We start from the raw sequence: 14,469 nt of genomic DNA on the forward strand, positions 1-14,469 counted from the left end.
CGCCTGCTAACCTCCTCTTTTATTATAGTATGTGGTCTATTCAGCAAGCCATTTGTCTTCTGGTTCTTTGGGTTATCATGGATGCAGCTGTCATTGGATGTCGACATGTTTTCGTGCGTATGGCTATCATTGGTAATTGCTGATCCATTCGTTCTACAACGCCTGCCAACCTCCGCTTTTATCTTAGTATGTGGGTTATTCATCAAGCTACTTGTCGTTTGGTCCTTTGGGATTTGCATACATGAAGCTGTCATTGGTAAATAATGATCCATTCTTTCTTTCAATGCCTACTAACACCCTCTTTCATGTGGGTTATTCAGCGAGCTACTTGTCTTGTTCCCTTTGGATTCTTGATGGGTGCAGCTTCATTGGATGATCGACAAGGTTTTATTCATATGGCTTTCATTGGTAAATAGTGGATGGCCCGTTTTTTTGGCTCCAACCCAACCAACCCCCTCTTTTATTATAGTATGTGTGCTATTCAGCAAACTACTTGTATTTTGGTCCTTTGGAATATTCATGGATGCAGGTATCATTGCTAAGTATCGTTCTATGTGTTCGGGAAAGTATTTACCGTGCATCGTTTATAGGCGAATCATGCCAGGGTCAAAGAGCAATGTCTATAGCATCCTTCAGTGTCAGCTTGCCTTATTACATCGTTCGATGGTTTTCGTTACTGTACCACCTATTGGACACTTCCTTTTATTTGCATCTGCAGCGGCAAGGCAACAAGTTCTATACCTTTTGGTATTGCCAAGTTTTATCTCGTCTTATTGTGGTCCTAGTTGTTGACAACCCTTTCAATGGATATCCTGCTACGCATGCCTGTTATGGGTGGATTATATCAGCCACAAGCAAGAAGCAGCAATGAGCCACAGAGCAGACATCTTTAGTGTCAACAACATTTATTTGATCCTCTGGTGTTCTCGTTATTGGCCAATTGATTTCAAGAGCCCTCTTCACCGCACGTATCTTATGGATGTATCACATCAGCAACAAACAACAATGTTACGTGTCCTTTTGGTGCTGTCAAGGTGTATCCATCTCTCATGGCATTCATCATCAAGTATCGCTTGGAGAAACGCTATCAGGATTGGTCACTGTGTCGGCATCTCTACAGCAAGGAAATGTGTTCTGATTACTGGGTAGCATCAAACATCGTGGATTCTCATATGACATTGGCTAAGTATTGTTACCATTACCTCAAAGATAAATTAGTGATATGCAGTTTTATAGGCCCATCATTCCATCAAGCTATAATCTCGCATGCTCTTTGGTGCCATCAAAGTCTCTCCTTAGAGCTGTCAATGGCGATTCCTATTGAATTGGAAGACGAAGATCAACATTTGAATTTGGGTGGGTGTCTCAGAAGCAAGCAAGCGATCTCTATCTTATGGCTGTGGTTGTCAAGGATACCGTTTCCATGGTTTTGGAAATCAGCTACCTACAAGTCGTCTCTTTATCGGTGGATCTTCAGAGCATTGTTTTTATCGGTGCCATGGCGGTTCTCGTTCCTCAAGTACTTGTATGGATACCTTGGAGCTTGGACGTTCTCTTACAAGTGAATATTCTCATCTGTGCTATTTCATCAAGACCGGATTTATTTGTTGCAGTGCATGATGTGTCTCTCATGACGCCTACCCAAGAAGGTCGCTTGATGGCAGCTACTACTGATATGGCAGATGTTTATTTGCTATGGGTAGAACGGGATGGTGCCTTACTCTTTTGTGTAAAGCATCGTTGGCAGCTATGATTCATTTGCGACAGTGTGGTCAGCCCTATCATGGCCCTATCAATTGCATTTGAGGATTACTGCCTTAGTCGTTGGAAGTTAGACTGCTACTCAGTGGCCTTGTGGTAGATATGGGATCATGTATTGCTTTTCGCTCTTATGGGTCGGCCTTTGTGGGCCTGGGATGCTATCCTTTTATCAGACCGAACATGTTGGCTCGAGCAGCACCTATAGAAGATGCTGTTGTTTACAATGGCAGCCCCCGTTATCCGGCTTGGTGCACCGTAGGGGAGAGGGTGACGGCAAAGCCTTCGCGTGGCCATCCTTGTCAGTACATGGGTTTCCATGGAAGCTAATTTGCCACCTTTATCATTTATATACTTATTACGCATTCATGAGCTTCACTAACAGTACTCTAATAGCTATACTTTGATGTTGGAAAGATGACGAATAATCTACAGCATACGTCAAGATAATACCATGGAGCAAGGCTTTCTTTGCAATCAATCAACGTTGAAGGTTACTTTTGATCATACCATTTTATCACGTGATTACAATTGTGTTCTGCATCAGGCTGTGAAAAAGGCAAGTTGGGCGGAGCAAAATTTGGGTATCCCTTTCACATCTACTCTTCTTTCTCTTCATCTGCATTTCACTCCACTGGACAATGACATCCACAGCAACTTCTTCACTACGATTTATTCTCAAACGATGACAGCACGTACATGGCACCTTGCACTACTCATTCTTTACGCGTCGTGCAGCGAACATGCAAAGAAACTAGCGCTCGGGTTCTTCTTCAAACTTGGTGACAACGAGCAACTACTTCCAGGGGATGTCTTTCTTGCGTAATATTGCAGCAGCATGTTGATCAGCTTTATCCATCACACAACAGCCATGTCATATAATCATTACTATCACCTCTTCGTCCACCCAAGACACGCGTCATTATCCAACAGCACACTACCGCAGGAGATTTGTATCATGAGTCACCCAGAGCAAGGTATAGAGGAGTATAGATGGGTTTGTTGATCAAGGAATGATAACTCATATTGCGGATCGTTCGTGAACCATAGGACGTGATGTTGGTGTAGAGTATACCATATCTGACGGCCATTGATATCCATTTTCAAGCATGCATCAATACAAGAAACTCCCGCAATACATCGTATATATCACAACATGGTTGGGCTGCCACAAAGAATCTGAGGCCACTCAATTACCCTATACACTCCATCCACCCATCATCACCCTCACGATAGACAATAGGTACAGGTAAATAAAAGGAATGACCTTCACGTATAGCGAAAGGTGTGTGCCATTTTACACTTTACATGATAATGATGATCCAATAACAGAAGTCATACTTGAGTCACCTAACAAAAAACACCTTTTAAGTGCAAGTGGACTTATCAGCTGTTGATGTACCATCACTTCGACTCGGTACTCCAAGATGCTTGACCACATTATCAGTTCGATCCATCATGACAACAATACCCACGCCCACTCACATATAAACAACGCTGTTGTCACCAACACTATCATACGCCCTTTCTTTCTACTTGTACGCATATCATCACCAATGACCTTTGGTAAGTCTCAAGGATAGTCTTTATGTGATTCCCAAAGTAAGGGTACTCATGCATTCATCTATGTAGCTCACTTCTTTGCTTTACCACTTGAAGTGCTCATTGATGCCAAATGACACTTGGCTGTGGTCCTTGATGGACCCTTTGTGGTAGGTATAGCTATCATTTATATTCCTCTTCGTTTATATATTGATACATGTTTTTGAAAGGATGCCTTGTACATTTGTTGTCAAAAGGCAACCCCGGTCTGATGGGGGATTTGGGACTTCTTTGCAGGTGACATAAGTACATCATCGCAACGATGGTGTGAATAGAGCTCCGTTTGAAGGAACCGCTGCTGCAGTCGTTAGTCAAGTAAATCCACTGGTTGGATCAACACTTGGCTTTGATCCATATGCAACAGCGTTTTCAAACTATCGAGGAAGGCAAGTACTTTTCGTGATTATCGTTTTAATTATGATGTAACGCATTAATCCAATACTATCTTTTAGCTATTCACTAGGCTTAAGGGAACGTTTAGGCATACCGGGCAGCCATTCCTGAGCAGTGGTGACTTGGAGTTTGTGACAGAGGCAGCTGACGGAGAAGATCCACAACAAATGCACTCAATCATGAAGCAGCAAGAAGTAAGTTTTAACCATTGTATTCTTATGACATTGGACCAAACTTTCATTATTAATAATAGATCGAAGAGAGAAGTCTATATTACGAGCCATGCTTAGAGAAGGCCCTACACCAGGTCATGGATTGGACGCCATTACTGGTAGTATTGCCGGAAGTGTGTGGGTGGCAGCCAACGTTGGTCGATTTGGTCAAACACCGAGGTGTGCATGAATCAACGTCGTCATATCAAAAACACTTGCGCCATCCAAGCCCAAACAGCGAATGGAGGGCATTCATTTGCAATACGTGAAGGAGCCAGAATTATTATGCATTCCATGGACGTTGCTCTTCGTATGCAGAACCGTTAACAGGATCTGTGGCAAAAGAACAAAAGCATCTTGATACGACCATGTAAATGATCCAACCTCCTTTTCCCCCTTTCAATCCAGAAAGCAACCAAGTATCCACGTCTTGCCCATATGGACTGATAGTATAATACCCCAATTATTACGTTGAATCCAATTTTCTTTCAATAAAAAAGTCGAAGAATAGCATATGGTAATGTGGATGTCTATTAAATTTTGGTATTACACGATCATACAACAATCGAAGTGTCAACATGTTATACTTCCTCCTGATATTATTATTCAACAACATAACATTTACTGATCTAAGCTCATTCTACAATGTGAATACCGAATATCGAAGCTTCAAAGCTATTCAAGGATTCAAAGTCGATGATGATTTACGTTGGATAGATGACTGCGTATGCATATTTCGGTGCGAGGTCATCAACGCTCCTCTCGTTCCATGCAAGAAATCCTTGTACCAAAATCTCGTCAAGAAGAACAAAGACCAAGTCGCAAAGCGTTTACTTGTTGTAGTACATTTAATGCTGAGGCAATGTCAAAGGTGTATGTTGGGGAGGTGCTGTTGCCGATGATTGTGTATTGCCTTCTGTACGTTTGATGTGCTGTGCGATCCACTCGTGATGCAATGCGTCATACGGTCGTAGCCTGTGTGCAGGATCCCATTGGAGACAACGACCAATAAAGTCAACAAATAAAAAGTCATGACAACCACCCAATGCATGTATCAATGGTTTGCATCCAGGACGTCGCTTACGACCACGATGACTGAATGATGGTCTTGGTCTGCCATCCAAATCTTTAGAGCAACGAATTAGCTTTATGCGCATGAATTTGCATGTCGCACAAACTTACCAAAAAACAAGTTCCGGCGGGTGCTTTGTTCAACCATATATGCGGGTGGCACGCCAAGTACTTCCATGATGCACACTAACTGGTCTTGTTCACTTTCACCCGGGAAAATAGGCATGCCCGTATACAACTCGGCAAGTATACAACCCACACTCCACATATCAATTGGTGTCCCATATGCCATTCCTATCACCATTTTAACCTCATTAGTCAAGGGATGATCCACCATCATATCCTTTTAACTTACCAAGAATCACTTCAGGTGCTCGATAGAAACGACTTTGGATGTATGTGTATACTAGAATTTGAATCATGAATACCTATTCCAGTGACGCACGTAGAGCTCCTCTCATTACCTCGTTCATCCTCGAAACAGCTGCTGCCAAAATCGATAACCTTGATGGACGTCTTATTGGGATGCTTCAGCAAGATGTTCTGTAACAATGATAGTTAGCTATAAATACTCAAAGGAAAGAACATAGCCATATTGGATTTACCTCTGGTTTCAAATCACAATGAGCTAATCGATGGTCGTACAACAAGCACAGCGAGCTGATAAGCTGGATTGTAAACCTATAAAGATATTATAAGTGGCTTTCCTTTTGAATGGCTTGTAATTTCTACTATACCTCCTAATCAAGCTTGGCTTGAATCCTGAAAAGTTATTGATCTTGATAAACTCATATAGGTTCATGCTGAGACATTCAAAGACGACGCACATGTGGTTTCGAAAATAGAAATGATCCAGCACCCGTATATTGTGGCATCGATCATCGGGATCCTAAGATAGTTGTTAATATCTTATGATGCATCACGAGCAAAATGCTATATACATTACCCAATCAACCAATTTTTTAAGAATGCGCACCTCGGTCAATGCCTGAGTTTGGAAACGTCGCTTGTTGCGTATTAACTTGACAGCTACTGAATGACCCGTCTTGTGATCGATACAGCGTACAACTTGACCAAATGATCCTTGACCAAGACGTTCAAGCACCTCGTAGCGGTAGGCGAGCTGATCATGAACCACAAGACGATAATCACCTCGCTCATCATCGTATCCATAGTTCAACACAGGATCATTGGGTCGGCCCTTGACCTTTCGAGCATGTGGTCCGAAAAAGTAGATATGGTCATAATCAAGAAGCTCATGCCGTTCGTACTCTGAGAGATACTGAGAATAATAGCGCAATACAACATGACAGGTCTTTGGGGTGCGTTCCTTTCGAGGTGATGATTGGCTGACTTGATTGATATCCGCTTCGCTCAAACGTCGTCGTCTTGGCGGTTTAGATTGCTGCAAGTTGTCCATCCCATCAATGCCTTCTCGAGCCTTGTCGTGTACATGATTCTGCGCTATCAAGCTTTCCAATTTTTCTTGTAGACCATCGGGTATAGAAGGACCCACGCCTAGTGATTTCACGCATTCAATATCCCAATTTTCCTCCATCGTCTTTTGTATACTTACTTTTCATGGAGACATCAGTGGATGTTGCTTCTGGATGCAATGGTGGGATTTGTGTAATCGATTCCAAGCTGTCATTGAACATGGCCTGTGGTCGTAGTTGAGGTGATAATGGTTCTTGCTCAGGGATCTCTTGTCCTTTGCCGTGCTTATTCATCTCTGGCAATGATTTGCTCTTCCATGGCTCCAAAGGTTTGCGACCTTGTGTAGCCACATTATCACTGGTCGTGGTTGGTGTTGTTGCCGCCGTCTTTTTGGATGATGCAAGGCTACTACTTTCAGTAGACGATGATGGTAAAACTGGTAGAGCATGGGTGGTTGAATCGCCTCCACAAAGTTGATGCGCTGGTGTCTCAATCCAATCATCATTGCATAATGTCGTAAAAGGTGTTGGCGCAGCTGAAAAAGATTTCTTTACACCAGCAGGCTTTGATGTGGCCGTATCAGCATGCTTTGATGGCTTGGATGATTGCTCATGTGGTGTTGTAATTGGCTTGGGAATATCCATGCTCAAAGGTTCCATCTTCATAGGCGGCAAAGGTGGTGCAAGAACGGGTGGTGGCGGTGGTGCTGCAAGGCTTCCAGGTAGCGTCTATTACCAACAAAGGGATGAATACACGATATCAACATTCCCATCCCAAGTTATTACCTTTCCACGACGACGATTCTTTTTTGTTGAATTGGCGGGTTGTTGTTTGCCGACAATGTTAGCTTGAGAATGTTCCAAAGACGTCATGGTTGTATCCTTTTGTTTTTGATCCGAAAAGCTCATGCGTTTCCATAGAGACATGGCACCTTTCATCAAGGATGACTCTCCACGTTTCCCCTGTAACGAATGCTGGCTACTGGTATCAATGTCCTTGTTTTCACCACCATCTTCACTGGATGTGCTTATCCCACTATTGTTGTGCGTAGCGGATTTAGCATCACCAGGCTTTTTGTTGGATTTGCCGACAACCTTTAAATAATGTTCAACACACTTGTGCATGTGACAAAAGAGAATCCTTTATTTACCTTACTATTGCTTGTGCTGTTAGAGGATGAGCGTGTCGGTAGTGGTGGCATGGGTGGAGTGAGATGTGTATTGGCTGCAAGATCATGTTGAGATCGGTTCTTTTGAAGAGGCATAGGGCGTGATGATGAAGAAATGCCTGTTGTAGAACGACGTCGTTGTCTCGTTGTGGTCGATGTTGTACGAGTAATTCCACCAATTGATCCACTTGACAATGTTCTCTTGTGCGACTCACGCTGTGGACCTTTCCCATCTGCTGGTACCAGTCCCAACTTATGCCTTACGTTGGTGATGATGTTGTCAGTTAAGTGTTGATCAGCTGCATGTGTTGATTTACGACGTTCTCGTCGTTTCTTGGTTGATCCATGTGAAGCATCAATAAGCTCATTCCTGATCTGCTCAATATCGACATTGGGTAAACTAGGTGGCGTATCTTGAGTGTCATCAGGTGGTGGAGGTGGCGATCTCAAGGAGCGTGAACGTGATCGACGAGTACCAATCTTTGACCATGATCGATTCCTTTTGACATTGCTGGTTGTTGTTCCTCGATCCTCATCCATCACCATGGATTTTGCCTTTGTACGTCGAGAACTTGTCTTTGATACATCCGTGCTACCACCATCATCTGATTCCTGAAGATCCAACCAATTCTGAGCAGTGGATATATTCGATACAAGATTGACAGCACTCAATTTCGATACGTCAGAGTTGTCATCGGCAGAGGCGGGTGGTGGTGAATGATTGACAAATGGGATACGCAATTCATGATCTTGTACACCAGAATCCGAATCGTCGGATTTATGAAGGGTCGTGGATGATGAAGGCTTCTTTATCGATTCATGCTGATGTTGACGAGACTTGGATCTTCCCAATAATCGTATATCAAATGCATCAAGAATGCTTTTGCGTTGCTTTGGTGAAGGTGGTACTTGTTTGCTGATCATTGACAGGGAAGGCTTGGTGTATATAGATCCTCGTTTGACACACACAAAGTAGTTGTATCTTCAATAAAAGGGCTGTCTTTTGTCGCGTGTTGCAAATGGACTGTGCGGATTGTATGCAGGAGGGAGTTGCTTAATGACTTGCCACCAAGGGGGTAGATGAAGGGTATCAGATGCAGAATGGGGGTATGACTCTACACTTGTTCGCACTTAGTAATGCAATTGCAACCGTGCATTTTGTTCATTGTACCTTTGAAGAGGCTGATGATGGGTTGGGTAGGGGCGAGAGTGCGGAAAAGAAAGGTCAACAGGCACTTTAAGCTGTCGAGAAAGAACAAAGGCAGTAAAGACGGGATTTATATTTGGAACAAAGGGACACCGAGCCACAGGCATCTCCTTGCTTCATCATGCAAAACAATCGACGTGTATTGCAGCATTGGTGTTGGGACGATTATAAAGAAGAGATCATCGCTGTGATGCTGCTCATCAATGATTCATGCGATACACAAGCACCTATATCAAGGTTCACCATTCTTCTCCCACGCAAATAGCTTATTTGATCACCTCAAAAGGAATGGATGTCTTGTAATGTTTGCTTTACGTTCCTTTGTTTCACCTCCTTTTGTCTTCGGAATCTTGCCGGTGATTGCCGGTATGGCGCTTGTTTCTCCTTGAGATCATCCATAGAGTGACCTGGTTTCAGCAGCGAAAATTGTATTGTTATGAAAGAATAAAGACGTGTTGGGTGGTAATTCAATGACATCCCAAAATGACCATTGTCATAGTAAAACGGGCACAGACTTGGTCATTTTCAAGCGTGGGTGTGCATCATGAGACTAAAGGGCTATCGTACAATGATGACTACTACTACAACGTAAGACAAGCTGCCATCAAACTCATTTCATGATTTATGCAATCATAGCAATGACATATCATGCCATTTGAATGCAAATGATCAATAATGGCTAATAATGGCTAATGATGATTCTCGATTGAAGTTGTTATGATTGTGGAATGGATCAACAAGAGTTTTACGTGTGTGCGTGTGTGTATCACAGGCCACCCCGTTCACAATCCATGGACGGGTACAACGGTAAAGTGATCCCGACACAGTTGCCCGGGAATGGAGTTTTTGTCGCACGAGCACATACACACAACAAATAAAGCGCATTGCAATGTAGATAAGAGCGCGGGGTGAGGAATAGGATGCATATGATTGTTGTTGTTGTGTCGATCGGGTGGTGGCGACTTGAGTTTGATGGTGATGAATGGGTTGTTGGGTGGATGAAACCATTGCATGGATCCGATGACTTTTGACTGGGGGCGGATTGTGTGGGGATCACCATCAGCAGACCTTAAGATGTCGTTGTTACTCACATGGTGATATGTAGTATAGTAGTAATAGTAGTAGCATGGTGGTCTTTTAACACGTCAGCACGGGGTAGTTAATGGATAACAACAAATGGGTCGGCTGAGGAGTGTTGTTCCGACAAACCCGATGGGTAACATCTTTTTTGTTTGGCATCACACGCTGTGGTGGGCGTTGATGAGAAAGTGTTCACAGCTGATCATCCGCGACAGGGAAGGAGACCTTTCTTGCCGAAGCACTGATGTGACACCACGCACCAGGGCCGACAGAGATAAACCGATGACCTGCTTACTTGTCGTACACACACGCACATACTCTTTTATATCAACCGCTTTGATTTCTTTATCCTTGTTTCTTTTTCTTCTCTCCTTGTTATTATCATCTACACACACCCTTTGCCCTTTTTTCTTTTACTCTCATGCCACCTAGTCCACCCAATAGCAACAACACAGCTCAAGGCCGTCACCATCATCATCATCATCACCATCACCATCCCATCATAGTGGAAAGAACCATACGTACATGTGAACCTTGTAGGCGGCGTAAACGACAATGCAATGGTATCAAGCCATGTACTCAGTGTGTTGAGTCACACATCGATTGTGTGTACAGCGTGGTTTCCGATGTACCTCGTTCAGTCTTCACTACCAGTACAGCACGTCGTCTTAGCTCTGGATCAGCTTGTGAGACCTGCCGTCGACGTAAAACGAAATGCGATGGTGGAAGTCCATGTGGGTTTTGTGCCTCTGCAGGTGTCGAATGTGTCAACAATTCTGAACGAAGGAAACGTGCTATGGGTATCCCAACAACAACAAGTGCAAATGCAACATCTTCAGCAGCTATACCAAGTGTAGCCCCTCCACCGGATCCTGATGCCATTGATCGTATTGAAGATAGACTACGTCGAATTGAAAAGCTGATGACGGCTTTTACTCCTGCAGCTAATAGTCCACTTGCTGCATCTACACGACCCATACATTGCTCATCGCCACCACCACCAACGTCATCTGGAAGACGTATGATTCGACATCATCGCCACTCTGTACAAGGTATCAGCGTTACGAAAGAGCAAGCTGAACTGCGAACAGCTTACGCGCTTAAAAAACGTGGAGGTTAATAATCGTTTCATTGCTTGTGTATAGTCATTGAATAAGAAACTAATTTTTCTTTTAGGCATGTCGCCACCACCATCACCTTATTACGATACAAATGGTGGTAGCAATAGCAACAATACCAGTGCTGCTGCTATTGCAAGGTATGCAACGCCTCCAAACAGTGGTGGAAAAGCGCGATACAACCATCAAAATCATGCATCCTCGCCATCTCCACCACCATCATTATCTCCTATCATGCGTCAAAACAGCTCAACAACACAGCCCATTACATCGTCCATGTTCAATCTTACGCTATCACCATCCTCTTCGACAACGTCATCCACGTCCAACAATTCTTCAATGATGATCCCACCTTTGACGACACCACAATCATCCATGTCAGCACCTCCAATGGCTGTTCCTCCTCAATCACACAACCATTATCAACAACATGCTGCTGAACATCAACCAGCAATACATAGGGGACATCACAACACAACAAGTATATCAACATCCTCTGAAAATGAATGGAAAATTGCCACTTCCACGAGCATGCCAAGCTTAATGGGTAAGAAAAGCGTAACGAGAAACATGGGGTTGTGTGAAATGACTCACACGCAACGTTATAGATCAATTGTCAAAGAGAACATTTGGCAACACACCAGCATTTACATTTCCCCCTTATCCATTGACGCCATCACCTCATCATCATCATCAGCAACAAACTTCTCCTCCTGCAGCATCATCACCATCATCCACCATTGAATGAAGACAAGAATTCATTATCATTCGTTTCTCTTCTCAAAGGCTGTTGTGCACGTTGCCATGGTAGCAAGAAACAAAAATTTCCCACAAAAGAATAAATCGAACACTAATTCCTTACACTTGTTCATGCGACATGATTACACTTGGATCCCAAGACATACACTCATACATGATATGATGTCGATAGGAGGTGGGGGTAATAGCCTAAAGAAGGAAAACAAAATTTGAGCATATCAGCCGTGTATATAAAACCATCAGAAGAACGCGGGTATCCTATCCATGTGGTTGTTCAGATTATCAAGAAGAATAAGGCAGGTAGCATCATCTGTGCAAGGTATCACCACTTGATTGATCATGGGATCATCACTGGCCTCTTTTTCCCTCTCAACCAGAATGAGCCATGCTCTGGTTGGTGCCGTGTGTGCGTGTGTGTGTGTCACAGATACAACATGCTAAGGTTTATTTTGCTTTACAATGAGAGAAAGAAAGGATGGGTGGAATGAAAAGGTTGGCAAGGAACGTTGATGTGTATTGTGTATTGGGCTAAAAGAGGTGTAGTAGACCACTGTCATTAGCGAAGATCTTGACAAATGTACTACCGGAAACATAGCCGTGTAGAGCTCATGCTCACACGTCTTTCCGCAATTCGGAAAGGTTCCATTACGCAAGACCGTGTGGGTGAAAGAAGGATGTGTGTGTGTGCGTGTGTGTGCATGACATGGAAGGAAGCACAAAAAAAGAAATTCCACGGAATAATGAAATCGGTGCAACAACAGCAAGTGCGGGTGATGGTGGTGGGGTGGATGCATGATCTGGCGTTTGCATCTAGTTTATGCAATTACAGATGATGATGATGATGATGATGGTTGGCAACAGCATTGCACAACATAAACTTTGGCGCAATGATCAGGTCACCAGTTATTATACACATCCATGCAGCCGACAAGCAACATTTTCTTCCCTTTCAACTCAGGTACAATTATGCAGCAGCAACAAATGAGATGATCTAAACCACCCAACAAGACGTCATTGTCCCTTTTTATTATAATCGTTAGCCTGTTCGGTGGTCACCCTCAACAAGGGTGATGATCTAGAAACAACATGTCAACCGCTACTACTGCTTCTTGCTTGATTCGGCAGATCACAGCAGCTATCCCGATCATCCTTATGCATTGACGTCATCCAAACCAACATGGCCTTCTCTTGTGGTGTGTATGGCGGTGACACATACACCGCAGCATCTTTCTCTTGTACCTTTGTATGCTGCAAGGTGGTGACACATGAAACCGCAGCAGCGCGGATAAAGAGTTGTTCCTGGCGCAGCGTCAAATGTATTTCAGGTGTCCGCTCATTGTACCTTTGTTTCACTTGCTGTCAGCAAAACGCACTCTCTCTCACTCACAACACAACACAACCCAACACAACCCAAAATGACCATCGACTCTGAAGCTGATTCCCCCGTTTTCTTTTTCGATTGCGACAATTGCCTTTATGTATGTAGTCAACTCGTTGTATAGCTCATCATTGACATTGCTCATTCAATACAGTCCAAAGATCTTGGTGTCCTCCAGCTCATGCGACAAAAGTGAGTAACGATACCACGCCCTACACGCACACACCCATATTTGCTTACCAGTTGTTTCTATACAGGATTGTCGAGTACTTTGTAAGGATGGGCATGGAAGAAAATGAAGGTAAGCGTGTGTCCAGGCATGGCTGATTTAGCATGCAACTCACATCACCCATATCAGCCAAGGAGCTTCGGGCAAGATATCACATGGATTACGGCCTTGCATTGCGTGGTCTTCAAAAGCATCATGAAGTTGATCCTATTCAATATGGTAAGCTTGGGTTGTGGAAGCAATTGGACTTTCATGGCATTTGAAACTAACCATGGCTATTAAAGACAAGGAGGTGGATGGTAGTCTTCCACTCGACGACATCATGAAGCCTGATCCTGAACTTCGTGAAATGCTTACTGGTCTCAAGATGAAGAAATGGATCTTTACAAATGCATACTATCCTGTAAGTGATCATTGGGATGTTGACAATCCTTTGCTTACTAACCATTGGGTATTTATAGCACGCTTGGCGGTGTGTAAAGCTTTTGGGCATCGATGATCAATTTGATGGTATGGGTTTGTAAACAAGGAAAAAGTGTTATTACAGGGAACTTACCATCATGCTACATAGGCATGACATTTGCTGATTACCGTGTACCTGATTTTGTCTGCAAACCTGGTATGTCGTCCATTCGATAAATTTTCCAAGACCAATGACTCATTATTTGCTTCTCTAATATGTAGAAATTGAGGCGTACAAAAAGGCAATGGAAGAAGCAGGTGTCAAGGACCCGAGCCTGTGCTACCTCGTGGATGACTCTGCAGCTAATGTAGATGCAGCCAAGGTACGTTGTTGACAGCTGTTTAATCTCCTGCGTGGGAACATCCTATATTAATGGACATTTTAGTCTCTTGGTTGGACAAGTATCCATGTCACCGATGACCTTGATGGCCCAAAACATGGCGACTACCAAATTACCACCATTCATGACTTGGCCAAGGTCCTTCCTCATTTGTGGAAATAGACAGCATTAGAGACAATTATTATCCTATTCAACGTTTCATGTCAATGACTTTTACGGCGGGTTCCATGTATGATATCCTTGTAGAAATGCCT

The 14,469-nt window shown here is 43.5% G+C and overlaps 5 protein-coding genes across 5 annotated transcripts; 4 read left to right on the forward strand and 1 right to left on the reverse strand.

Annotated features, from left to right (window-relative positions):
• Positions 1-867: 867 nt before the first annotated feature.
• On the forward strand, positions 868-1,149 carry O0I10_008960 (uncharacterized protein; the record flags this gene model as incomplete). Its single annotated transcript, XM_058488959.1, has 1 exon — positions 868-1,149. The coding sequence occupies one exon, from the start codon at positions 868-870 to the stop codon at positions 1,147-1,149; it is 282 nt and encodes a 93-aa protein (XP_058340185.1).
• A 244-nt stretch (positions 1,150-1,393) lies between these two features.
• On the forward strand, positions 1,394-1,753 carry O0I10_008961 (uncharacterized protein; the record flags this gene model as incomplete). Its single annotated transcript, XM_058488960.1, has 1 exon — positions 1,394-1,753. The coding sequence occupies one exon, from the start codon at positions 1,394-1,396 to the stop codon at positions 1,751-1,753; it is 360 nt and encodes a 119-aa protein (XP_058340186.1).
• A 3,060-nt stretch (positions 1,754-4,813) lies between these two features.
• On the reverse strand, positions 4,814-8,565 carry O0I10_008962 (uncharacterized protein; the record flags this gene model as incomplete). Its single annotated transcript, XM_058488961.1, has 10 exons — positions 4,814-5,091; positions 5,148-5,330; positions 5,392-5,442; positions 5,501-5,579; positions 5,642-5,717; positions 5,774-5,925; positions 5,983-6,554; positions 6,613-7,201; positions 7,259-7,567; positions 7,624-8,565. 10 exons carry the CDS (start codon positions 8,563-8,565, stop codon positions 4,814-4,816), a joined length of 3,231 nt encoding a protein of 1,076 aa, XP_058340187.1.
• Positions 8,566-10,349: 1,784 nt separating this feature from the next.
• O0I10_008963 (uncharacterized protein) lies at positions 10,350-11,794 on the forward strand (the record flags this gene model as incomplete). The annotated part of the gene is made up of 3 exons (XM_058488962.1): positions 10,350-11,043; positions 11,105-11,593; positions 11,655-11,794. The coding sequence occupies 3 exons, from the start codon at positions 10,350-10,352 to the stop codon at positions 11,792-11,794; spliced, it is 1,323 nt and encodes a 440-aa protein (XP_058340188.1).
• A 1,426-nt stretch (positions 11,795-13,220) lies between these two features.
• O0I10_008964 (pyrimidine 5'-nucleotidase) lies at positions 13,221-14,377 on the forward strand (the record flags this gene model as incomplete). The annotated part of the gene is made up of 9 exons (XM_058488963.1): positions 13,221-13,283; positions 13,338-13,375; positions 13,441-13,484; positions 13,542-13,631; positions 13,697-13,815; positions 13,874-13,922; positions 13,984-14,031; positions 14,097-14,197; positions 14,261-14,377. The coding sequence occupies 9 exons, from the start codon at positions 13,221-13,223 to the stop codon at positions 14,375-14,377; spliced, it is 669 nt and encodes a 222-aa protein (XP_058340189.1).
• Between the last annotated feature and the right edge of the window lie 92 nt (positions 14,378-14,469).

This window comes from Lichtheimia ornata (assembly GCF_029851405.1).
Source record: "Lichtheimia ornata isolate CBS 291.66 chromosome Unknown scaffold00050, whole genome shotgun sequence".
Taxonomy (NCBI): domain Eukaryota; kingdom Fungi; phylum Mucoromycota; class Mucoromycetes; order Mucorales; family Lichtheimiaceae; genus Lichtheimia; species Lichtheimia ornata.